Source organism: Sturnus vulgaris, chromosome 32 (assembly GCF_052056855.1).
Source record: "Sturnus vulgaris isolate bStuVul1 chromosome 32, bStuVul1.hap1, whole genome shotgun sequence".
In the NCBI taxonomy this organism is placed as follows: domain Eukaryota; kingdom Metazoa; phylum Chordata; class Aves; order Passeriformes; family Sturnidae; genus Sturnus; species Sturnus vulgaris.
This window is the reverse complement of record NC_142274.1, coordinates 18,749-43,644: the sequence shown is the minus strand read 5'-3', so window position 1 is coordinate 43,644 and position 24,896 is coordinate 18,749. Positions and strand designations below refer to the sequence as shown.

Genomic DNA, 24,896 nt, shown 5'->3' with positions numbered 1-24,896 from the left:
TCCCCCAACGCCGCGAGTATTTCTTCGACCGGCACCGCGGCGCCTTCGGGGCCGTGCTCTACTATTACCAATCCGGGGGGCGGCTGCGGCGACCGCCCGACGTGCCCCTGGACGTGTTCCTGGAGGAGCTGAGGTTCTACCAGCTGGGCGACGAAGCCGAGGAGAGGCTGCGCGAGGCCGAAGGCTTCGCGGTGGAGGAGCCGCCGGCGTTGCCGCGGGGAGGTTTGAGGAGGAGGGCGTGGTTGCTGTGCGAGCACCCGAGAGCTCGCCGGCCGCCAGGGTGGTGGCCCTGCTGTCCGTGCTGGTCATCCTGGTGTCCATCGTGGTGTTCTGCCTGGAGACGCTGCCGCAGTTCCGGCCCGGCGTCGACGGGGAGGTGAGCGGGGGGGGGAAGCCATCTTCATCACCGTTGTCATCGTCATCTTCATCACCGTCGTCATCGTCATCTTCATCATCGTTGTCATCTTCATTGTTGTTATTATCGTCATTGTTCTTGTAATCGTCACCATCATCGTCATTGTCACCATCATTGTCATTGGTCGTTGTCATTGTCATTGTCGTTGTCATTGTCATTATCCCTGGTTTTCTTATCTTCATCATCATCATCTTCCTCACCTTCATTGCCATCGTTGTCATTCTCAGCCTTAGTATCATCGTTGTTGTCGCCATCATCATCATCCTTGTCTTCCTTATCATTTTTTTATTATTGTCATCATCATCATCACCTTCATCATCGTCATTGTCATCGTTGTCATCTTCATTATCATCATTGTTATCATCATCATCATTGTCATCGTCATCATTGTCCCTGCCTTCCTTATCGCCTTCTTCATCACCATCATCATCATCATCTTCATTATCTTCATTGCCATCGTTGTCATCCTCATTCTCAGTATCATCATCGTTACCGTTATCATCATCATCATTCCTGCCTTCCTTATCATCTTCATCATCATCATCATCATCACCATCATTGTCACCGTCATCATTCTCATTATCGTCATTGTCACCATCATCATCATCATCCTCGTTTTCTTCATTACTTTCTTCATCATCGTCACCATCACTGTCATCGTCATCATCATCAGGCTCCTTGTCATTCTTACCATTTCATCATTCTCGTTGTCATCATCATCATCATCATCATCATCCTTGTTATCCTTACCATCCTCATCATCGTCATCATCATCATCATCATCACCATCGTTCTCATTGTCACCATCATTTGCATCATCGTTGTCTTCATCATCATCTTCATCATCCTCATCGTTCTCATCATCTTCATCCTCGTCCTCATCATCCTCATCATTCTCATCTTCACCCTCATCTTTATCGTCCTCATCATCCTCATTCTCACCGTCCTCATCAAGCTCATCATCCTCGTCACCATCATTGCCCTCATCTTCCTCATCCTCATCCTCACCATCCTCATCCTCAGTGTCCTCTTTGTGGTCATCTTCATCATCCTCATCTTCATCCTCATCCTCACCTTCCTCATCCTCAGTGTCCCCTTTGTGGTCATCCTCATCTTCATCCTCATCCTCACCCTCCTCATCCTCAGTGTCCCCTTTGTGGTCATCCTCATCTTCATCCTCATCCTGACCCTCCTCATCCTCAGTGTTCTCTTTGTGGTCATCCTCATCTTCATCCTCATCCTCACCCTCCTCATCCTCAGTGTCCCCTTTGTGGTCATCCTCATCTTCATCCTCATCCTGACCCTCCTCATCCTCAGTGTTCTCTTTGTGGTCATCCTCATCATGGGGGCAGTTTGGGGTCAGTTTGGGGGTCTGGGTGGTCTCCAACCCCAATAACCCACAGTGGGGAGGGTCTTCTACCCCATTAACCCATGGTGGGTTTGGGGTCCGTTTGGGGCCAGTTTGGGGCCAGTTTGGGGGTCTGGGTGGTCTCCAAACCCCATCAACCCACCGTGGCTTTGGGGCCAGTTTGGGGTCAGTTTGGGGTCAGTTTGGGGTCAGTTTGGGGTCCGTTTGGGGTCAGTTTGGGGGTCTGGGTGGTCTCCAATCCCATTAACCCATGGTGGGTTTGGGGTCAGTTTGGGGTCAGTTTGGGGCCAGTTTGGGGCCAGTTTGGGGTCAGTTTGGGGTCAGTTTGGGGGTCTGGGTGGTCTCCACCCCCATTAACCCACGGTGGCTTTGGGGTCAGTTTGGGGTCAGTTTGGGGTCCGTTTGGGGCCAGTTTGGGGGTCTGGGTGGTCTCCAAACCCCATCAACCTCCACCTGGGCTCTGGATTTGGACCCCTCCCAGACCCTCCCCATTAACCCCTTCCCCTCTCTCCTCTCTCCCCACAGCCCCCCTCACCCACCCCCACCAACTCCACCACTCCCACGCCCCCTCCCCACCGCTCGGGCCTGACCGACCCTTTCTTCCTGGTGGAAACCATTTGCATCTGCTGGTTCTCCCTGGAGCTGCTGGTCCGCCTGGTGGCCAGCCCCAGCAAGGCGGCGTTCTTCCGCAGCGCCATGAACCTCATCGACCTGGCGGCCATCGCGCCTTACTTCATCGCGCTGGGCACGGAGCTGGCGCGGCAGCGCGGCATCGGCCAGCCCGCCATGTCGCTGGCCGTGCTCCGCGTCATCCGCCTGGTGCGAGTCTTCCGCGTCTTCAAACTGTCGCGTCACTCCACGGGGCTGCAGATCCTGGGCCAGACGCTCAAGGCCAGCATGAGGGAGCTGGGCCTGCTCATCTTCTTCCTCCTCATCGGCGTCGTGCTCTTCTCCAGCGCCGTTTATTTCGCCGAGGCCGAGGACGCGGCCACGGCCTTCACGTCCATCCCTCAGGCCTTCTGGTGGGCCGTGGTCACCATGACCACGGTGGGCTACGGGGACATGGCGCCGGTGACGGTGGGGGGCAAGCTGGTGGGCTCGCTGTGCGCCATCGCCGGCGTCCTCACCATCTCTCTGCCCGTGCCCGTCATCGTCTCCAACTTCTCCTACTTCTACCGGCGGGAGCTGCGGGGAGAGGAGCCCGGCGCGTGGTGCCCGCCTCGCCCTGCCCCCATCACCCCGAGCCCCCCGGAGAGGCCGAGCACAAAGCGGGCGGGGGGCCGGGGGACGGCTGGGGGGTGGACGGCGAGGCGGGAGGGGAGAAGGCCTGGGGAGGGGGGAGGTTGGTGACCGAGGTGTGAGGGAGGGGCTGGGGGGGACGGAGGGGAGTCAGGATGGACTGGGGGGGGGTGCTGGGATGGACTGGGAGTGCACTGGGAGTGCACTGGAGTGGACTGGGAGTGCACTGGAATGGACTGGGAGTGCACTGGAATGGACTGGAAGTGCACTGGGATGGACTGGGAGTGCACAGGATGGATTGGGAGTGCACTGGAGTGGACTGGGAGTGCACTGGAGTGGACTGGGATGGACTGGGAGTGCACTGGAATGGACTGGGAGTGCACTGGGATGGACTGGGAGTGCACTGGGAGTGCACTGAGATGGACTGGGAGTGCACTGGAATGGACTGGGAGTGCACTGGGATGGATTTGGAGTGCACTGGGATGAACTGGGAGTGCACTGGGATGAACTGAGAGTGCACCAAGATGGACTGGAATGGACTGGGGAGCACCAGGATGGACTGGGAGTGCACTGAAATGGACTGGGAGTGCACTGGGATGAACTGAGAGTGCACCAAGATGGACTGGAATGGACTGGAATGAACTGGAGGTGCACTGGAATGGACTGGGAATGCACCAGGATGGACTGGATGCACCACTGCGAACTATGAGAGCACCAGGATGAACTGGGGAGCACTGGAAAGAACTGGGGGTGAACTGGGATGAACTGGGAGCAAACCAGGATGAACTGGAACAACTGGGAGCACACCAGGACGGACTGCAGGGTGAACGAGGATGAACTGGGAGTGCACCAGAACAAACTGGGGTGAACAAAGACGAACTGGGGGGGGGCACAAGAACTCACACACGAGGTTACCGAGGACACACCTGAGGACACGTCGTGACACGTGGAGGACATGGAGGACCCCCCTCACCCCGGCTGTGTCACCTGCTCACACCAAAGCCCCCCTGGGAGACCCCCAGAGCCTCGTGTGGTTTTTTTTTTGGGGGGGGGGGAGAGGGGACACGAGGCAACCCCACCCCTGGGGGGGGTCCTGGTGTGAGGACAGGGGATCAAGGGGTCCTGGGGGTCTCGGGGGGTCACAGTGGGGGTCCCAGGGCCCTGGAATGGGGTCCAGGGCCCTGCTGAGTCAGCAGCCCTCATACTTTGGACCCCCGGAGGGACAGAGGTAGCTGGTGGGGAGGGGTGACCCCCAAGGACCCTCTCCCAGTCCAAAACCAGTCCCTCCCAGTGGCCTCAAGTTCTTCCCCACTTCAGTCTCTCCCATCCCTCTCCCAGTCCCTCCCAGTTCCCCCACGCCTCTTCCAGGTCCCCACAGTCCCTCCAGCGCCCTCTCAGCCCCCCAGACCCTCCCAGTGCCCCCCAGTCCCTCCCAGTCCTCCCCAGTTTCCCTCACCCACCCTGGGAGGACCCACCCCGTCCTCCACCGCCAGGGGGCGCGCTGGCACTCACCCACCGGAAGCGGCAGCGTAGCGGGACCGGAAGTCGCCTTGGAGGCGCCGAAAGAGGCGTGGCTTAAAGTCGGTGGGCGGGGCTGAAGCTGAAGGGGGCGTGGCTTCGCAAGGGGCAGCGGCACAAGGTCAAAAAAAGGCGGGGAACGGAACAACGGAGGGGCGGGGCTGTGGGACGGAAGTGACATCACATAACCGGAAGGGGACGGGGCAGCGGGCCGGGGGCGGTTCCGGTCCTGTTCCCGTTGCGATGCGGGGCGGAGCTTGCGAGGCCTCGCCGGGCCCGTGGCGCTGCCCGACGGGCAGCCCGTGGTGCTGGGCCGCGGGCCCCTCACCGGCGTCACCGACCGCAAGTGCTCCCGGCAGCAGGGTGGGTGCGGGACCCCGCTCCGGTATCCCGGGACACCGAGACCGCCCCACACCGACCCTCAGAGCGACCCCAGACCCACTGGGATCCCCTCATTGCCCTCCAGTCCCGGGGTACCGAGACCCCCCAACCCATCCCCGGGTTATGGGAGCACCCCAAAATTCACCCTAAATATTCCCGCCCCGAGTTTCCCTCAGTTCCGCCAAGCACCCCCAGATTCACCCCTCAGGATCCCCAATTTCACCCCTCAGGATCCCCAAATTCACCCCACGGGATCCCCAAATTCACCCCTCAGGATCCCCAAATTCACTCCCCCAGAGCCTCCCCCAAATTCCTCTCTAAGCACCCCCAAATTCACTCCACAGGACCCCCAAATTCCCCCTCCCAGGATCCCCAAATTCACCCTCCCAGGACCCCAAACCCCATCCCCAAAATTCTGGGGACACTTTTGTGGTTCCCCCTCCCCGATTTTTTGGGGGGCTCGGGGGGGGGGGGGTCCCCAAATCTGACACCCCCCCCCCCCCCCTCCCCACAGTGGAGGTCGTGGCCAACTACGCCGAGGGCACGGCCCGGGTCACACAGGTGGGGGATTTGGGGGTCCTGGGGGTGATTAAAGGGATTTTAGGGGGGTCCTGAGAGGATTTGGGGGTCCTGGGGGTGGTTAAAGGGATTTTGGGGGGGTCCTGAGAGGATTTGGGGGGTCCTTGGGGTGATTAAAGGGATTTTTGGGGGGTCCTGAGAGGGATTTGGGGGGTCCCGGGGGTGGTTAAAGGGACTTTTGGGGGGTGCTGAGAGGGTTTTGGGGGGTCCTGGTGGGACTTGGGGGGTCCTGGGGGTAGTTAAAGGATTTTTGGGGGGGTCCTGAGAGGCTTTTTTGGGGTTTCCTGTTGGAATTTGGGGGGGGGCTCATTTTGGGGGACACATCGAGGTGGGGTCTCAGATGAATTTGGGGGAGCCTGAGGGGGTTTGGGAGGGGCCAGGGCATCATTTTGAGGGGAGGGGTGCTGGTTCCCTCCTAATTTTTTTTCTCCCAAAGTGGAGTGAACCCCAATTTTTTGGGGTGATTTATGAAACCCTGGGGTGTTTTTTGGGGGTGATTTATGAACTCCTGGGGTGTTTTTTGGGGGATCTCACCCCCCTCTCCCTGTCCCCCCCAGCACGGGGTGAACCCCAATTTTTCCCCTCATTTTTTGGGGTGATTTATGAAATCTGGGTTTTTTTTTTGGGGTGATTTATGAAATCTGGGGTGTTTTTGGGGTGATTTATGAAACTCCTGGGGTGTTTTTTGGGGGTCTCACCCCCCTGTCTCTGTCCCCCCCAGCACGGGGTGAACCCCAGCTCTCTGGGGGGGTCGGTGCTGGGCCGGGGGGGCTGCGGGACCCTCAGTCCCGGGCAGACCCTGCTGCTGGTGAACGGGAGGTACCCCCTGGTGCTGCACTTCGAGGGGTCCCCCCACCCCAAAAAACGCCCGGCGAGCCCCCCCGAGGAGGCGCCCCCGGCCCGCAGAGCCCCCCCGAGCCCCTCGCGGGGGGGGGTGGCAGAAGCTCGGCTCCCTCCTCATCCTCACCCCCTCAGGGCTCCGGCCCAGCACGAAGGTATTGGGGGCGGGGGGGGGATTTGGGGAGGGGTCTCGTATCCCTTTTACACCTTGGGGACCCCCCCCCGAGGGCACCCCCCAGACCCCAGAATCCCTCAAAATCTTCTCTGGAATTTACCCAGGACCACCCAGCTCTACCCAAATCCCACCCCAAAACCCTCCAGGACCCCCAAATCCCACCCCAAAACCGCCCCAGGACCCCCAGATCCCACCTCAAAACAACCCCAGGACCCCCAAATCCCACCCCAAAACCCCTCCAGGACCCCCAAATCCCACCCCAAAACCCCCCAGGACCCCCAACTCCCACCTCAAAACCCCTCAGGACCCCCAAATCCCACCCCAAACCTCTCAGGACCCCCAAATCCCACCTCAAAACCTCCCAGGACCCCCAAATCCCACCTCAAAACCCCCCAGGACCCCCAAATCCCACCTCAAAACCGCCCAGGACCCCCAAATCCCACCCCAAAAAACCGCTCAACCCACCCCCAGGACCCCGAAATCCCACCCCAAAACCTCCCAGGACCCCCAAATCCCACCCCAAACCCCCCCCAGGGACCCCCAAATCCCACCCCAAAACCCCTCAAACCCAACTCAGCCTTTCCCCAAATCCCCCACCAGGACCCCCCCCACACTCCCCCCAATCCCCTCCCAGACCCCTCCTTGCCCCCCCAAACTCCCCCCAAATCCCTTTCAAAGGGGTCAAATCCCCCCCCCCCAGCCCCCTTGGGACCCTCCCTGACCCCTCATTTTTTTTTTGGGGGACCCCCCCAGATCGCTGGGTTTGACCTGGATGGGACCCTCATCACCACCCGCTCTGGAAGGTGTTTCCCCACCAGCCCCCGATGACTGGAGGTGAGGAGGGGGCGTTTTTTTTTTTTTGGGGGGGGGGGTCCTGGGAGGGTTTGGGGGTCGTTTTTGGGGTCTCACTCATTTTTTACTTTTTTTTTTTTTTTTTTTTTTTTTTTTTTTTTGTTTCCCCCAGGATTTTGTATCCTGAGATCCCCAAAAAGCTGAAGGAGCTGCAGAATGAGGGCTACAAGGTGAGACCCCTCCCCAAAATCCACTTTGGGCCCCCAAATCACCTCAGGCTCCCCAAACTCTTTAAGACCCCCCCCCCCCCCCCCCGAAAAAAATCCCAATTTATTCCCCCAGGGAATTTCAGCACCCCACAAACCCCCCCTTCAGCTTCCTCACCCCACTGAGCTCCCAAACCCCTAAAGACCCCCAAAATCCCCCCCAGACACCCCAAAATCCGCCCCCAAATACTACAGTGACCCCCCCAGACCCCATTTTTTTTTCCCCCTCTCAGCTCTTGATGACCCCCAAACCCCCCATTTTTCTGCCCCCCAGCTCACGGTGACCCCCTAACCCCCCATTTTTCTGCCCCCCCAGCTCGTGGTGACCCCCTAACCCCTCATTTTTCTGTCCCCCAAGCTCGTGGTGACCCCCTAACCCCCCATTTTTCTGCCCCCCCCAGCTCATGGTGACCCCCCCCAGACCCCATTTTTCTGCCCCCCCCAGCTCATGGTGACCCCCTAACCCCCCATTTTTTTCTGCCCCCCAGCTCACGGTGACCCCCTAACCCCCATTTTTCTGCCCCCCAAGCTCACGGTGATCCCCTAACCCCCCATTTTTCTGCCCCCCCAGCTCACGGTGACCCCCCCAGACCCATTTTTCTGCCCCCCAGCTCGTGGTGATCCCCAAACCCCATTTTCCACTTTTCTGCCCCCCCAGCTCACGGTGACCCCCTAACCCCCATTTTTCTGCCCCCCAGCTCACGGTGACCCCCTAACCCCGTTTTCCATTTTTCTGCCCCCCCAGCTCGTGGTGACCCCCCCCAGACCCCGTTTTTTCTTCCCTCCAAGCTCATGGTGACCCCCTAACCCCCCATTTTTCTGCCCCCCCAGCTCACGGTGACCCCCTAACCCCCCATTTTTCTGCCCCCCCCAGCTCACGGTGACCCCCCCAGACCCCATTTTTCTGCCCCCCAGCTCAAGGTGACCCCCCCCAGACCCCGTTTTTCTTCCCTCCAAGCTCATGGTGACCCCCCTAACCCCCCATTTTTCTGCCCCCCCCAGCTCACGGTGACCCCCTAACCCCCATTTTTCTGCCCCCCAGCTCGTGGTGTTCACAAACCAGTTGGGGATCTCGCGGGGGCGGCTCCGCCCGGAGCTGTTCCAGCCAAGGTGGAGGCGGTGGCCCAGAAACTCGGGTGGCCCTGCAGGTCTGGGGGACCCCCAAACCCCACCCTGGGACTCCCCAAATTTGGGGATCACCTCCCCCCCCCCCCTCAAGGGTCCAGAGTTACCTCCCCGAGGTGTTTGACCCCCCCCCCCCCCCTAAATTCAGGTGCTGGTGGCCACGGGGCCCGGGATCTACAGGAAACCAGTGCTGGGAATGTGGGAGCACCTGTGTGAGAAGGGTGGGACTGGGGGGGACTGGGAGGGACTGGGGAGGGACTGGGAGGGACTGGGAGAGGACTGAGGGGCACTGAGAGAGAACTGTGAGGGAGTGGGAGGGACTGAGGGGGACTGGGAGAGGACTGAGGGGCACTGAGAGAGAACTGTGAGGGAGTGGGAGGGACTGGAAGGGACTGGGGGGGACTGGGAGGGAGTGGGAAGGGACTGGGAGGGACTGGGGGCACTGGGAGGGACTGGGAGAGAACTGGGAGAAGATTGCAGGGGACTAGGAGGAACTGGGAGGGAACTGGGAGATACTGGCATAGGATTGAAGGGGATTGGGGGTATTGGGAGGGGACTGGGCAGGACTGGGAGAGGATTGCAGGGAACGAGGAGGGAACTGGAAGGGACTGGGAAAGGATTACAGGGGACGAGGGGCACTGGCAGAGGACTGGGAGATACTGGGAGAGAACTGGGGGGCACTGGGAAGTACTGGGAGAGCACTGAGAGGACTGGGAGGGACTGAGGGTGGCCACTGGGGGGGAACTGGGAAGGACTGGGGGGGGATTAGGAGGAGACTGGGGCCACTGGGAGTTACTGGGAGCTTGTTGGGACCCGAGTGGGGACACTGGGGAGCACTGGGAGCTTTTGAGGGGGGTCAGAGGGGTCACTGGTGTGAACTGGTGTGGACTGGGATCACTGGTTTGGGGCCCCGCAGGCGAACGGGGACGTGACGGTGTCGGTGCCCGACAGTTTCTACGTGGGGGGTGAGCACGGGGGGTCCTGGGGGGGTCACGGGGGGGTTTGGGGGGTCCTGGGGAATTTTGGTGGAGGTTTTGGGGGTCCTGGGGGGGTTTGGGGGAGGTTTTGGGGGTCCTGGGGAAATTCTGGGGAGGTTTTTGGGGGTCCTGGTGGGGTTTGGGGGAGGTTTTGGGGGTCCTGGGGGAATTTTGGGGAGGTTTTGGGGGTCTTGGGGAGGGCGTGCTGGGTGTTGTTTGGGGTCATGGGGAGGCCCTGGGGGGTTTTGGGGGGGTCCAGACGAGGTCCTGGGGGGAGGTTGGGGATTTAGGGACAATTTGGGGGTCCAGGTGGGGTCCCAAGCTCCTGCTGTGTCCCCCCAGACGCTGCAGGACGCCACCCCAAACTGGGCCCCCGGGGGCGGAAGAAAAAGGATTTCTCCTGCAGTGACCGACTGGTGAGACCCCCAATCCCCTGGGACCCCCAAAATCCCACCTGGGGACCCCCAAAACCTGCCTAGGGGCCCCAAAACCCACCTGGGGACCCCCAAATCCCCTGGGACCCCCCACAATCCCTGGGCATTCCCCCCCCCCCCCCCCGAAATCCCTGCAGTTCCACCCTGTGCCCTTCCCAGTCTCCCCAGTTCCTCCCCCCAGTCCCTCCCAGTGCCCCCAAACCCTCAGGTCACTCTTCCAGTGCCCCCAGTTCACCCTCCCCAGTCCCTCCCAGTGTTCCCAGTTCACCCCCCCAGTCCCTCCCAGTGTCCCCAGTTCACCCCCCAGTCCCTCCCATTTGCCCCCCAGTACTCCCAGTTGACCCCAGTGCCCCCAGTTCATCCCCCAGTCCCTCCCATTTCCCCCCCCAGTACTCCCAGTTGATCCCAGTGTCCCCAGTTCACCCCCCCAGTCCCTCCCATTTGCCCCCCAGTACTCCAGTTGATCCAGTGTTCCCAGTTTGCTCTCAATGCGGGGCTGCGGTTCCTGACTCCTGAGGAAAAGTTCCTGGGCTGGGCCCCGGCGCCCTTTGACCTCCCAGCCTTCGACCCCGTGAGTGACCCCTGACCCCATAAATGACCACTGACCCCATAAATGACCACTGACCTCATAAATGACCCCTGACCCTGAGTGACCACTGACCCATAAGTGACCACTGCCCCCGTAAATGACACCTGACCCACAAATGATCAGACCCCATAAATGACCACTGACCCCATAAATAACCAGACCCCATAAAAGACCCCTGACTCCATAAAAGACCCCTGACTCCATAAATGACCACTGCCCCCATAAATGACCACTGACCCCATAAATGACCAGGACCCCATAAATGATCACTGCTCCCATAAATGACCAAACCCTATAAATGACCAGACCCCATAAATGACCACTGACCCCATAAATGACCAAACCCTATAAATGACCAGACTCCATAAATGACCCCTGACCCCAGAGGCTGTCCCCATTCCTGACCTTTGATCTTTGTCCCCAGCGCTCCCTGGACACCGCGGTGGCCCCGGAGCTCCCCCAGGCCGAGCTGGTGTCGGACAAGGCCGAGGTGCTGCTGACCGTTGCTTCCCTGGGGGTGAGTGACCACTGACCACTGAGCCCAGTCTGGGCTGTGATCCCTGAGAAGGGAAAAGAGAAAAGAAAAAAGGAGGAAAAAATGGTGAGAAAGGTGAGGGAAGAATGGAGGGAAACGTGAGGGGAAAAGAGCAGGAAACGTGAGGGGAAAAATGTGGGAAAAGTCAGGGGGAGAAAAGGGTGAGAAACGTGAGGGGAAAAGGGCGGGAAACATGAGGGGAGAAATGGAGGAAAGGTGAGGGGAAAAGGGAGGGAAAGGTGAGGGGAAAAGGTGGGAAATATGAGGGGAAAAGGGTGGGAAATGTGAGGGGAAAAGGGCCGGAAACGTGAGGGGACAAGGGAAGGAAATGTGAGGGGGAAAAGGGAGGGAAATATGAGGGGACAAGGGAGGGAAATGTGAGGGGAAAAGGGAGGGAAATGTGAAGGGGCAAAAAAGAGCGGGAAACGTGAGGGTGAAAAATGGCGGGAAACTTGAGGGGACAAAATGGTGGGAAATGTGAGGGGAGAAAAGAGGGGGAAATGTGAGGGGGAAAAGAGCAGGAAAACATGAGGGGAGAAAGGGAGGGAAAACGTGATGGAGGAAAAAGGCAGGAAATGTGAAAGGGGGAGAAAAGGGTGGGAAATGTGAGGGGAGAAAATGGGAAATGTGAGGGGAAAAGGGTGGAAAAACCTGAGGGGGGAAAAAAAAGGGCGGGAAACGTGAGGGGGAAAAATGGCAAGAAACGTGAGGGAAGAAAAAGGTTGGAAATACGGAAAATTGTGGGAAATGTGAGAGAAAAAAGGAGAATTTTTCCCCTCAGCTGGCAAATCCACTTTTGTGAAGCGATACCTGATCCCGGCAGGATACGAATACGTTAACAGGGTGAGTTCCTGACCCTGTGTGTGACCACCGGGCTCAGGCCACGCTGTGTCTGTGCCCGTTCAGCCATGATGGCCCAGTGTGACACTCTGTGGTCACCCTCAGGACACGCTGGGCTCGTGGCAGCGCTGTGTCTGTGCCCGTTCAGCCATGATGGCCCAGTGTGACACTCTGTGGTCACCCTCAGGACACGCTGGGCTCGTGGCAGCGCTGTGTCTGTGCCCGTTCAGCCATGATGGCCCAGTGTGACACTCTGTGGTCACCCTCAGGACACGCTGGGCTCGTGGCAGCGCTGTGTCTGTGCCCGTTCAGCCATGATGGCCCAGTGTCACACTCTGTGGTCACCCTCAGGACACGCTGGGCTCGTGGCAGCGCTGTGTCTCCGCCTGCTCGGCCGCCCTGGCTCGGGGCCGTCCCGTTGTGGTGGACAACACCAACCCCGACCCTGAATCCCGGCAAAGGCCAGTCTGGGAACTGGGAGGGTACTGGGAGGACACTGGGATGACACTGGGATATCACTGTGTAACACTGGGATGACACTGGGATGGCACTGGGAACTGCTCCCCCCCAGCCCTTGGGGACCCTTTTTTTCTTTTTTTGGGGACCCCCTGACCCGCGCTGTGCCCCCAGGTTCGTGTCCTGTGCCGCCAGGCCGCCGTGCCGTGTCGCTGCCACCTCCAGTTCACGGCCAGCCTGGAGCAGGCTCGGCACAACTGCAGGGTGAGGAGGGGTCTCAGGGGGTCCTGGGGGGGCTTCGGGGCCAACCCTCAGCACCCCCAAAACCCTTTTCCTTGGGTTTTCACCCCAAAAAGTTCCGGGATATGACGCAGAGCGGCCACGTCCCCGTCACCGACGCCGTCCTGTTCAGCTACAAGTGAGGGGGGACGGGGGGGGATTCGGGGGGATCTGAGGGGGATTTTGGGGGATCTGAGGGGGATTTTGGGGATCTGAGGGGGATTTTGGACATTCCCAGAGGGGGTTTTGGGGATCTGAGAGGGATATTTTGGGGGATCTGAGGGGGTTTTTGGACATTCCCAGAGGGATTTTGGGGGATCTGAGGGGGATTTGGACATTCCCGGGGGGGATTTGGGGGGATCTGAGGGGGATTTTGGGGGATCTGAGGGAGATTTGGACATTCCCGGGGGGATTTGGGGGGATCTGAGATGTTTTGGGAGCTCTGTAGGGATGGCTTTGGGAGAATTTGAGGCTGGTTTGGGGTGGCTGGTTTGGGGTTTTTTTTTGCCCTTTTCTCCATTATTTACCCCCATTTTTTGTTTCACTTCCTCTATTTTTGCCTCTTTCCCTTTTTTTTTAAATTTTTTTCCCCCTTTCCCCATTTAAAAAATTTTTTTCCCCCATTTTGGGTGGGCTTTTACTTTCCCCCCCTTTCTCCTATCTCGGGTGGGTTTGCCCCCGTTCTTGCTGAGTTTTTTTCAGATTTTTTTCCTCCCGTTTTACCCAAATCCGGATCATTTTTTCCCCATTTCCTCCCCCTCAGGAAAAGCTTTGTGCCCCCCGCCCTGTCCGAAGGCTTCTCCCAAATCCTCCAGGTCCCCTTCGTGCCCCATTTTGGGGACCCCCCAGACCCCCAACGAAGGCGCCTCTTTTTCCAATTCAGCGATGGATGAAGACCCCCAAGGAGCCCCCCAAATAAAGGCACTGCCCCCCCCACCCCCCAATTTTTGGGGATTTTTTTTTGGCTCTAAATCAGATTTATTGTACAAAGGGGGGGAGGGGAATGGGGGGGGAGGGGTCACGGCGTTTCCATGGATTCACCCTCTGTGGAGAGAAGGGGGGAGGGGCTGGGTCAGGGACCCCCAAATTCCCCCCATTTCACCCCTTTGCTCCCAATTTTTAACCATTTTCACCCATTTTAGCCAATTCCTCCCATTTTTGCCCAATTTTCCTCCCATTTTTGCCAATTTCCTCCCATTTTTGCCCAATTTCCTCCCATTTTTACCCAATTCCATCCCATTTTCAGGGTTTTTTTTTGGTCCCAATTCCTTAATTTTTACTTAATTTCGCCAATTTTTACCTGATTTCTTCCCTTTCACCCAACTTAGACCCTGTTTTTTTTCCCCCAATTTCTCCCCTTTTAACCCAAGTTTTGGCCATTTTTTTTTTTTTTACCCAACTTTCTCCCCTTTCTCACGTTTCTTTATTTATCATTCCAATTTCCCTGATTTTTAACCCATTCTTACTCACCTTCCCCTACATTTTCCCCAATTCCTTAACTTGTCTCTCTTTCCCCTCATGTACCCAATTTCCCCATTTTTTACCTCATTTCTCCCATTTTGCCACATTGGGCACATTTTTCCCTCTACTTTTTCCATTTTTGCCCTTTTAATCCTTTTTTTGCCTGATTTTTTTACCATTTTTCCTGCTGTTTTGCCCAATTCTCTTTAATTTTCCTTCATTTCATTTATTTCCACCCCCCATCCTTTAATTTTTGGCCCATTAAGCCAAATTTTGTTCAATTTTTACACCTCCCTGCTTGGGATTTGGAGATCCCCCAGGTGTGTCTCCAGGTGTCTCCCCCAGTGCCCCCAGGTGTGTCCCCCATGTCCCCAGGTGCCTCAGGTATGTCCCCAGGTATCCCCCAGGTGTGTCCCCCATGTCCCTAGGTGTCCCCCAGGTGCCTCAGGTGTGTCCCCAGCTGTCCCCCAGGTGTTCCCCCAATGTCCCCAGCTGTCCCTAGGTGTCCCCCAGTGTTCCCAGGTGTCCCCCAGGTGCTCCCCCAGTGTCCCCAGGTGTTCCCCAATGTCCCCAGTGTTCCCCCAGGTTCCCCAGGTGTGTCCCCCACGTCCCTAGGTGTCCCTCAGGTGTGTCCCCAGGTGTGTCCCCAATGTCCCCAGCTGTCCCCAGGTGTGTCCCCAGTGTCCCCAGGTGTCCCCAGGTGCTCACGGAGCTCGTTGAACAGAAAGGCCTCCTGGTACTCCCTCATGTACTGAGTGGAGCGCGACTCGTCCAGGAACAGGGAATAGACACGTTTGATGTCCTCCACGCCCACCTCGGCGCCCTGCCGGGCCACAAACGTCACCAGGGATCCCAAAATATCCCACCCCGTGTTTCCCACCCTCTATCCTGTTTGCCACTCTTCTGCCTCCTCACGTTTCCTGACCAAATTTCCTCCTTCACCTTTCCTGCCTTTTTCCCCCCCTCACGTTTCCAGCCATTTCCTTTCTCGCAGTTGCCGCCGTTTTGTCCCCTCAGGTTTACCGTTTTTTTCTCACTTTTCTCACTTTTTTCTCCGCTAACATTTCCTACTGATTTTCCCCTTTACATTTCCTGCCGTTTTGTGTCTCATTTCCCACTTTTTCCCCTCAGATTTCCCGCCCTTTTCCCCCTCACATTTCCCACCGTTTTCCCCTCATGTTTTCCCGCCCTTTTCTCCCCTCACATTTCCCGCTCTTTTTTCTCCCCTCACGTTTTCCCGCCCTTTTCTCCCCTCACATTTCCCGCTCTTTTTTCTCCCCTCACGTTTTCCCGCCCTTTTTCCCCCTCACATTTCCCATTTTTTCTCAAGTTTTCCACCCTTTTTTCCCTTTACATTTCCTCCCTTTTCTCCCTTCACGTTTCCCACCCTTTTCCCCCTCATGTTTCCCGCTGTTTTCCCTCACGTTTCCCTGCCCTTTTCTCCCCTCACATTTCCTGCCCTTTTCCCCCTCACATTTCCCATTTTTTCTCCCTCAAGTTTCCCACCCGTTTTTTTCCCTTCACATTTCCTGCCCTTTTCTCCCCTCACATTTCCAGCCATTTCCTTTCTCTCATTTGCCACCATTTTGTCCACTCAGGTTCACCACTTTGTTTTCCTCACTTTTCTCATTCTCTTTTCTCCACTAACATTTCCCACTGATTTTGCCCTTACATTTCCTGCCATTTTGTGTCTCATTTCCCACTTTTTCCCCTCAGATTTCCTGCCATTTTCTCCCTTCACGTTTCCTGCCCCTTTCCTCCCCTCATGTTTCCCGCCTTTTTCTCCCCTCACGTTTCCCACTCTTTTTCTCCTCACATTTCCCATTTTTTCCTCCTCAAGTTTCCCACCCTTTTTTTCCCTTCACATTTCCCTCCCTTTTCCCCCCTCAAGTTTCCCGCTCTTTCTCCCCTCAAGTTTCCCACCATTTTGTCCCCTCACGTTTCCCACCATTTTCACCCCTCACATTTCCCACCCCTTTTCCCCCCCTCACATTTCCCACCATTTTTCCCTCCCTCACATTTCCCACCCTTTTTCCCCCCTCACATTTCCCACCATTTTTCCCTCCCTCACAGTTTCCCACTCTTTTCCCCAAGTTCCTCTGAGACCCCAAACCATCAGGAACACCCCAAATCCACACTGACCTCCCCAAATCTCCCTCACCACCTCATCTCCAGGCCCCACCATGCTGCTCCCCCCATCCCCACAATCTGGATTCCCCACCCCACCTCCTGACCGCCCTTTTTTGCTCAGATTTTGGGGGTTGTCCTGAGGCTTTGGGGTGCCCCCCACCTTGCGTTTCCTGGCCACCAGGCTGGCGGCCGGTGATGAGCTGCATGGCGTAGCGCAGCGACGTCTCCAGCCCGATGCGCGTCAGCACCGCGTACGCGTCCTCCGTCATCTCCACGTCCTCCTCCTCGCACCTGAGCCCCCAAACCAAGTCAGGGGGACCCCAAAACGACCGAGGGATCCCCTAAAAAATGGCACAAAAAAGGCCTGGGGGCATCCCAGTGGGGTTATGGGGTACCCGGAGGGGCTGGTGAGGACCCAGGTGGGCAACTGGGGGTGCCTTAACGGGTTGGGGGGCAACCTGCAGGGATTAGGGGTGGCCCAGAGGGGTTTTGGGGTGTCTGGGGGGACCCTGAAGGAGTTAAGGGCACCCCAAGGGTGATCAGGGCACCCTAAGAAAAATTATGTGTGTGTTGAGGAGGACCAGCCATGTTTGAGGTTCAGGGCATTTTGGGTGTGCAGGTGGGTTTCAAGGTTCAGGTTGATTTTGGGATGTGCCCAGGTGTCTTTGGGGTGTCAGAAATGGATTTTGGGGGTCTCACCCTATTTTGAGGATCTGCTGTGCCTCCTTCTCCCCATACAGGACCATGGTGATGGTTTTTGGGGTCCTCAGGTGTGTCAGGGTGTGGTTTGGGCTGTACCAAGGTTGATTTAGGGGTGCCCAGGTGTGTCAGGGTGTGTTTTGGGCTGTGCCAAGGAGGGTTTTTGGGGTGCCCAGGTGTGTCAGGGTGTGGTTTAGGCTGTACCAAGGTTGATTTAGGGGTGCCCAGCTATGTCAGGGTGTGGTCTGGGCTGTACCAAGGAGAGTTTTGGGGTGCCCAGGTGTGTCAGGGTGTGGTTTGGGCTGTGCCAAGGTTGATTTAGGGGTGCCCAGGTGTGTCAGGGTGTGTTTTGGGCTGTACCAAGGCGGTTCTAGGGGTGCCCAGGTGGATTTTTGGGGTGTCCCACCTGATTTTGAGGATCTGCCGGGTCTCCTTGTCGCCGTACGGGGCCGTGGCGATGATCAGCAGCCGGTCCAGGAGGTTCCAAGGGCAGCCCGTGGGGGCTGCGGTGGGCAGTGCCTCGGATCCTGAGGGAACAGGTGGAGATGAGGGGGGGGGTTCAGGTGAGGTTTGGGGGTGCCCAGGTGTTGCCCAGGTGTGCTCAGGTACCTGGTGATGCCGCGGTTCGTGGCCATGATCAGCACTGGCGCCATGTCGCTCTCCAGGGCCCGGTTGAGGAATGAGAAGCTCTCGATGTCCAACATGTGAACCTCGTCGATGAACAGCACCTGGGGGGGTTTGGAGGGTCTTGGTGATCCCCAAGAAGGTTTTGGGGGTCTCCAGGGGGTTTTGGGGGGGTCCCAGTGCAGCTCATTTGTCACCTGGTTCCCCAGAAAGGTGGATTTTGGGGAAGTCTTGGTGGGTCCAGGAAAGGTTTGAAGGGCCTGGGAGTGTTTGAAGAATCTCAGGGAGGTTTGAGGGGTCCCAGGGGAGATTTTAGGGGGTCTGGAGTGGGTTTTGGGGATCCCTGAGGGGATCTGAAGGATCCCTGAAGGATTTTTGGGACATTCTGGTACAGCTAATTAACATTATTTATCACCTGGCTCCTTGGAAATGTGGGTTTTGGGTGTCCCCGGAAGAGTTTTTGGTTACTCTGGGGGAAATTTCGAGGTTTTGAGGGGCTCATGGAGGTTCCCAAAGGGATTTTGGGATCCTTGGGAGGGATCCTAAAAGAGTTTGGAGATCCCTGATGGGATTTTGGTGGTCCTGGAGGGGTTTCAGGGGTCCCTGACAGATTCCTGGGAGTCCCTAGAGGGGCTTTAGGGGGTCTCAGGGTGAATTTGGGGGTCCCCAGGAGGGTTTTGGGGGGGTCAGGGCTTACCCCAGGGATGACTTCAGCCTTGCCCTCCTCACGCCACTCGGCCACTTTGGCGTTGATCTGCTCCCGCACCTCTGGCTTGATCTCACCTGTGTCACCTGGATTTGGGGTTTGGGGGAGAGTCAGGGGCAGTTTTGGGGTCCCAGGTGCAGTTTTGGGGTCTGAGATAACCCGAGAAGAGGGCTTGGAATCCCTGGGCTGGGTGAGGGACAGTTTGGGGGTTTTGGAGCCAGTTTTGGCGTCAGTTTTGGGGTCAGGGGGTACCTGAGAACAGGCCAGGAATCCCTGGGCTTGGTGAGGGACAGTTTGGGGGCTTTGGGGTCACTTTTGGGGTCTGGGGGTACCTGAGAACAGGGTGAGGAATCCCTGGGTTGGGTGAGGGACAGTTTGGGGGTTTTGGGGTCAGTTTTGGGTCTGGGGGTACCTGAGAACAGGGTGAGGAATCCCTAGGTTGGCTGAGGGACAGTTTGGGGGTTTTGGGGTCAGTTTTGGGGTCTGGGGGTACCTGAGAACAGGGCCAGGAACCCCTGGGTGCGGGAGTTGATGACGTCGATCTCGTGCAGCGACACCGTGTGCACGACCTCGCGCCGCTTCTGCAGCTCCCCATCGGGGCACTGCACGAATTTCGTCTGGGGTGGCGGGGGGAGAAAAATTCAGGGGGTCAGGGCAACCCCAAAAGCCCCCTGCAGCCCCCACAGACACCCCCAAAACCCTCACCTGTGCCCCCATGGCGTCGTAGTCCCGTGCCCGGGTGAAGGAGCGTCCCAGCTTTGAAATCTTCCCCGTGGCCTTGTCGATGGTGATGACGTCCCTGGGCATGGAAATTGGTATTTTGGTATTTTTTTTCCTCCTCGTGATTCCCTCTCATGTTTTTCTCCCCTCACGTTTCCCTCCCCTTTTTCTCCTCCTGTTTCCCGCCCTTTTCCCCCTCACATTTCCCACCTTTTTTTCTCCCCTCATGTTTTCCTCCCCACACTTTTCCTGTCCTTTTTGTGCTCTCATGTTTCTCACTCTTTTTCATTCCTCTCACGTGCCCACCATTTTTTCTCCCCTCACATTTCCCATCATTTTTTCTCCCCCTCACATTCCCACCATTTTTCCTCCCTTCACATTTCCCGCCTTTTTCTTCCCCCCTCACATTTCCGCCATTTCCCCCACCTCACATTTCCCGCCTTTTTTCCCCCTCACATTTCCCGCCTTTTTTCCCCCTCACATTTCCCACCCTTTTTCTCCCCTCAATTCCAACCCTCACCCCCCAAATTCCAAAGCCCCCCCCTCCCCAATTTTGGGGGCCGTCCCCGTCAATTTTGGGGTCTCCCCAATTTGGGGGACCCCCCACTCACCCTGCCTGCACCTTCTCCTTGCTCAGGGCCTCGATCATCTTCGCCCCCAGATCATAAATTGTCTCCATCTCTGTCGTTTTCAGCGTCAGCTTCCCCACTTTGGTCCCCTGTGAGGAAGAAGAAGGTTTTGGGGAGGATCCCCGTAATTTTTTGGGGGGGGTCCCGAGGGGATTCTGGGGGCACAAAGCGATTTTTTGGGGTCCCCCCTCACCGTGCCGGTGGCCGGGCGGTCGATCTGGATCTCCACCACCTCCCCCTCGATGATCTCGGTCTCCTCCCTGAGAGGCAAAAAATGGGAGAAACAACCCAAAAAATGAGGGGGGAACCCCAAAATTTGGGTGTGGGGGCATTTAAACGAGACCCCCCGAAATGGGGTGAGATCCCTCAAAATGGGGTGAGACCCCCCCAAAATGGCATGAGACCCTCCGAAATGGGGCAAGACCACCCCAAAATGGGGCAAGACCCCCCGAAATGAGGTGAGACCCCCGAAATGGGGCGAGCCCCCCCAAAATGGGTGAGACGACCTGAAATGGGGCGAGACCACCCAAAATGGGGTGAGACTCCTCAAAATGAAGTGAGACCACCCAAAATGGGGTGACACCCCCCGAAATGGGGTGAGATCCCCTGAAATGGGGTGAGATCCCCTGAAACGAAGTGAGACCCCCCAAAATGGGGCAAGACCCCCCCCAAAATAGGGTGAGACCCCCCGAAATGAGGTGAGACCTCCCCAAAATGGAGCGAGACCCCCCCGAAACGGGGTGACACCCCCAAAGTGGGGTGAGACCCCCCGAAATGGGGCGAGACCCCCCCGAAACGGGGTGAGACATCCCAAAACGAGGTGAGACCCCCCCCCCCCCAAAATGCGGTGAGACCCCCTGAAACGGGGCGAGACCCCCTGAAACGGGGTGAGATCTCCCAAAATGGGGTGAGACCCCCCCGAAACGAGGTGACACCCCCCCAAAATGGGGTGAGACCCCTCAAAACGGGGTGAGACCACCCAAAACGTGGTGAGACCCCCTGAAACGGGGTAAGACCCCTCAAAATGGGGCGATACCCCCCCGAAACGAAGTGAGACCCCCGAAATGAGGTAAGACCCCCCTGAAACGAGGTGAGACCCCCCGAAACGGGGCGAGACCCCCCCAGATTAGCCCCGTACTTGATGCGGACGCCGATGGAGCGGCGGAAGGCCTGGGTCAGCGCCTCGGTGCGCGACATCTCCAGGGAGAAAATCTCGCTGCCCGCGATGGCCGTGAAGGGCGTGTCGGGACCCAGCGCCTGCGCCATGCCTGAGGGGAACAAAGGGCAGGGCTGGCGGGATTTGGGGCTTTTTTAGGACGGCTTCTGGGGGGGTTGGAGAGGGCAGCGGCGAGGTCAAAGGGGATCTGGAGGAGTTTGGGGGGTTTAGGGTGGGTTTGGGGGGGGTTAGGGGGAGATTTGGGGGGATTGGAGGTGTCAGGTGTGAGTTTGAGGGGGAATTTAGGATGGGTTTTGAGGGATTGGAAGAGTCAGGAGTGAGTTCAAGGGGGATTTCAGGGTGTTTAGGATGGATTTTGGAGGGTTGGAGGACTCAGGGGTGAGTTTGAGAGAGATTTAGGGGGGGGTTGGGGGGTTTAGGGGGAGATTTGGGTGGGTTGGAGGGGGCAGGGGTGAGTTTGAGAGGGATTTAGGATGGGTTTTGGAGGTTTAGGGGGAGATTTCGGTGGGCTGGAGGGAGCAGGGGTGTGTTTGAGGGGGATTTAGGATGGGTTTGGGGGGGTTGGAGGAGTCAGGACTGAGTTCAAGGGGGATTTGGGGGTGTTTAGGATGGATTTTGGAGGGTAGGAAGGATCAAGAGTGTTTGAGGGGGATTTAGGGGTGTTTAGGATGGATTTTGGAGGGTTGGAGGTGTCAGGGGTGAGTTTGAGGGGGATTTAAGATGGGTTTTGGGGGGTTGGAGGAAAGGTCAGGGCTGGGGGGATTTGGGGTTTTTTAGGAGGGCTTTTGGGGGGTTGGAGAGGTCAGCGGCGAGGCCAAAGGGGATCTGGAGGAGTTTGGGGGCTTTTGGGGTGGGTTTGGGGGGATTTGGGGGGGTTGGAGGGGTTTGGGGTGTGTTTGAGGGGGATTTAGGATGAGTTTTGGGGGGTTGGATGGGTCAGGGGTGAGTTTGAGGGGGATTTGGGGAAGTTTTTTGGGGTTTTGGGGGGATTTGGGGAATGTTTTGGGGATGTTTTTCAGGATGTTTAGGAGATGTTTTTGGGTGGTTTTGGGGATGCTTTTGGGGATGAATCTGGGGTTTTTTTGGGATGTTTTTGGGGTTTTTTGGGGTCACACACCCATAGCAATGGCCGTTTTCCTTGTCCCGGGCTGCCCGGCGATCAGGACGGGGATTTGGGGATGTTTTGGGGGATGTTTTTGGGTGGTTTTGGGGATGTTTTTTGGGGTTTTTAGGGGATGTTTTGGGGGTTTTTTGGGGTCACACACCCATAGCAATGGCCGTTTTCCCTGTCCCGGGCTGCCCGGCGATCAGGACGGGGATTTGGGGATGTTTTTGGGGATATTTTTGGGGATGTTTTTGGGTGGTTTTGGGGATGTTTTGGGGATGTTTTTGGGGTTTTTAGGGGATGTTTCTGGGGTTTTTTGGGGTCACACACCCATAGCAATGGCCGTTTTCCCCGTCCCGGGCTGCCCGGCGATCAGGACGGGGATTTGGGGATGTTTTTGGGGTTTTTAGGGGATGTTTTTGGGGTTTTTTGGGGTCACACACCCATAGCAATGGCCGTTTTCCCCGTCCCGGGCTGCCCGGCGATCAGGACGGCTCGCCCGGCGATTTTCCCTTCCTTGATCATCTCCAGGATGACGCCGGCAGCACGGCGGGCAGAGAGCTGCCCCACCATGCCCTGGGACACCTGAGGGGGGGCACAGGGAGGGGTGAACCCCCAAATTCCAGGGGTGCAGACCCCCCCCCCCCAAACCTCCCCAGCCCCTCGTACCTGTCGCGGTTCCAGCGCATCGTCCAGGCCCAGCCCGCGGATGTGGGAGTGGGCGCCTGGGAAAGGAATTTGGGGAGGGGTTACAAAGGGTCCTCCCCCCATTTTGGGGACCCCTCAATCCCCCCCAAAGTGTTGGGAGCGATCCCCTAAATTCCTGAGTCCCGATTTTAAGGAGAAAAAGGTGTCATCCAATTCCCAGCCCCACACCATGATGTGGGAGTGGGGGGGTCTGGAAATGGAGGGTTGGGAGGTTCAATGGGGTTCCCTCAATTTGGGGATGCCCCTAAAAGTGAGGTGGGACCCCCAAAATGTGAAGTGGGGATCACCCAAACCCAGCCCCACACGCAATGAGTGTCTGGGAATGGAGATTTGGGACACTCAGGAGCGTTCTCCTCCATATTGGGGACCACCAAAAGCTCCCCCAAAAGTGGGATAGAAGCCCCCAAATCGGGGCGGGGGGTCCCCAAAAAGGGAAGATCTCCCCCCAGAAGGAGGGGACTGTGCCTCACCGATCCGCTCGATCCGGGTGACATCCCGAACCTCTGGAACTTTGGGGGTCTGGGAAAGAATTAAAGGGGTTTGGGGTCACCCTGGGGGGGTCCCTCAAATTCCTGAGCTCAGCACCCCCGGATCCCTCTCAATTCCCCTTTTCAATTCCCCCATTTCCACTGAGCCACGTTCAAACCCCTCGTGGGTTCCCAAATCCCTCAGAGACCACCCCAAACTCTGCCCTGAGTGCTCAGGACCCCCCAGATTCCCTTCAGAGCTCGCTTAGACCCCAAATCCCCTCGGGGCTCCCCCAAATCCCCCTCAGACCACCCCTTGTCCTCTCAGAACCCATCAGGAACCTCCAGTCCTGCCCAGGACTCCATTATCCCCTCAACAACCCAATTAAATTCCCCTATTCCCTCAGGAGCACCCCCAAATCTTCCTCAGGGACTCTCCCAGAGCGCTCATCCCTCCCCGGGACCCCCTCAATCCCCTCACGGGCCACCCCCAGACCTCCCAGCTCCTCAGGACACCCCCCAGCCCCTCAGAGACCCTTCAAAACACCCTCAGGGATCCCCCCATACCCTCAGGGATCCCCCCATACCCTCAGGGATCCCCCCCATGCCCTCATGGATCCCCCCACGCCCTCAGGGATCTCCCCATGCCCTCATGGATCCCCCCACGCCCTCATGGATCCCCCCATGCCCTCAGGGATCCCTCCATGCCCTCAGGGATCCCCCCATGCCCTCACGATATTCCCGCGCCCCCTCACGACGTTCCTCCATCCCCTCGCGGCGACCACCCAAACACCTCCAGGACCCCCCAAACTCCCCCAGGACCCCCCCAAATTCCCCCAGGACCCCCTCAGGCCCCTCTCATCCCCTCAGGCCCCTCGCAAACCCCCTCAGAGCCCCCCGTTCCCATCCCCCACCGCCGTTGCCATGGCGGCGCCGCTTCGCTCCCGCGCTGCCCTCGCGCTCTCCCGGCCGGAAGTGACGTATGGGGCCCGGAGGGGCGGGGCAAAGGCGGGAGGGGCCGCTCTGGCCGCGCCTCTCGATGGTTCGCGGTCCTCCACAACCGCCGGGGGGCCCCTTGTAAGGGGGGGGCGGCCCCAAAAGCGGCCCCAGAACCCCAAAAGCGGCCCCAGAACCACAGAACCGACCCTAGACCCTGCCCTGAGCCTGTCCCATAGATATCTCACACCAGCTCCATAACTGCCCCCTGTCCTGCCCCACGACCCCATAACCTACCCCATAACCAGCCCCACAAGCAACGGCACAGCCCCAGTCTGCCCCATAGACACCTCACAGTCTCTTAAGCTGCCTTAGAGATACCCCAGGGCCCTACAACCTGCCCCATAACTCGCCCCACAACTCCACAACCAGCCTCTTAACAGCCCCATAGACACCCCATAACCTGCCCCATAATCCCAACCAGCCCCATAACTGCTTCATGGGCACCACGCAACCCCATAACCCGCCCCCATATAACCCCAGCCTGCCCCACTAGCAGCCCCATAACCCATCCCATCCCCACCCCATACCCAGCCCCATACCCAGCCCCCCACAGCCCCTCAATCCCCTCCCCCCACACGCACACCCTCCGTGTCCTCCCCGTTGCCCTTTTAAGGCGACGTTGCCCCTTTAAGCCGCCCCCCCTCTGCCCCCCGCGTGCCGCC

The 24,896-nt window shown here is 58.1% G+C and overlaps 3 protein-coding genes across 3 annotated transcripts in view; 2 read left to right on the top strand and 1 right to left on the bottom strand.

Annotated features, from left to right (window-relative positions):
- LOC106864206 (potassium voltage-gated channel subfamily A member 3) overlaps nt 1-499 on the top strand; it is a 1,520-nt gene extending 1,021 nt beyond the window's left edge. Inside the window, 2 exon segments of the mRNA XM_088154836.1 lie at nt 18-258; nt 261-499. Coding sequence (XP_088010962.1) covers nt 18-258; nt 261-499 — 480 coding nt within the window.
- Nucleotides 500-2,480: 1,981 nt separating this feature from the next.
- Nucleotides 2,481-13,743, top strand: PNKP (polynucleotide kinase 3'-phosphatase). The gene is given in 20 exon segments (XM_088154835.1): nt 2,481-3,126; nt 4,737-4,904; nt 5,437-5,483; nt 6,223-6,438; nt 6,440-6,496; nt 7,270-7,332; nt 7,334-7,350; nt 7,481-7,538; nt 8,617-8,674; nt 8,677-8,718; nt 8,843-8,920; nt 9,617-9,664; nt 10,019-10,092; nt 10,589-10,681; nt 11,124-11,216; nt 11,991-12,077; nt 12,426-12,539; nt 12,705-12,794; nt 12,887-12,948; nt 13,573-13,743. Coding segments are annotated over 20 exon segments (2,241 nt in total). The 3' UTR covers nt 13,703-13,743.
- Nucleotides 13,744-13,763: 20 nt separating this feature from the next.
- Nucleotides 13,764-24,696, bottom strand: RUVBL2 (RuvB like AAA ATPase 2). Its single transcript, XM_088154853.1, is given in 17 exon segments — nt 13,764-13,853; nt 14,979-15,093; nt 16,561-16,590; nt 16,592-16,691; nt 17,506-17,579; nt 17,581-17,626; nt 17,709-17,827; nt 18,421-18,515; nt 18,923-19,046; nt 19,135-19,228; nt 19,761-19,867; nt 19,972-20,038; nt 20,917-21,046; nt 22,504-22,645; nt 22,730-22,785; nt 23,239-23,287; nt 24,150-24,696. Coding segments are annotated over 17 exon segments (1,686 nt in total). The 5' UTR covers nt 24,462-24,696; the 3' UTR covers nt 13,764-13,827.
- Between the last annotated feature and the right edge of the window lie 200 nt (nt 24,697-24,896).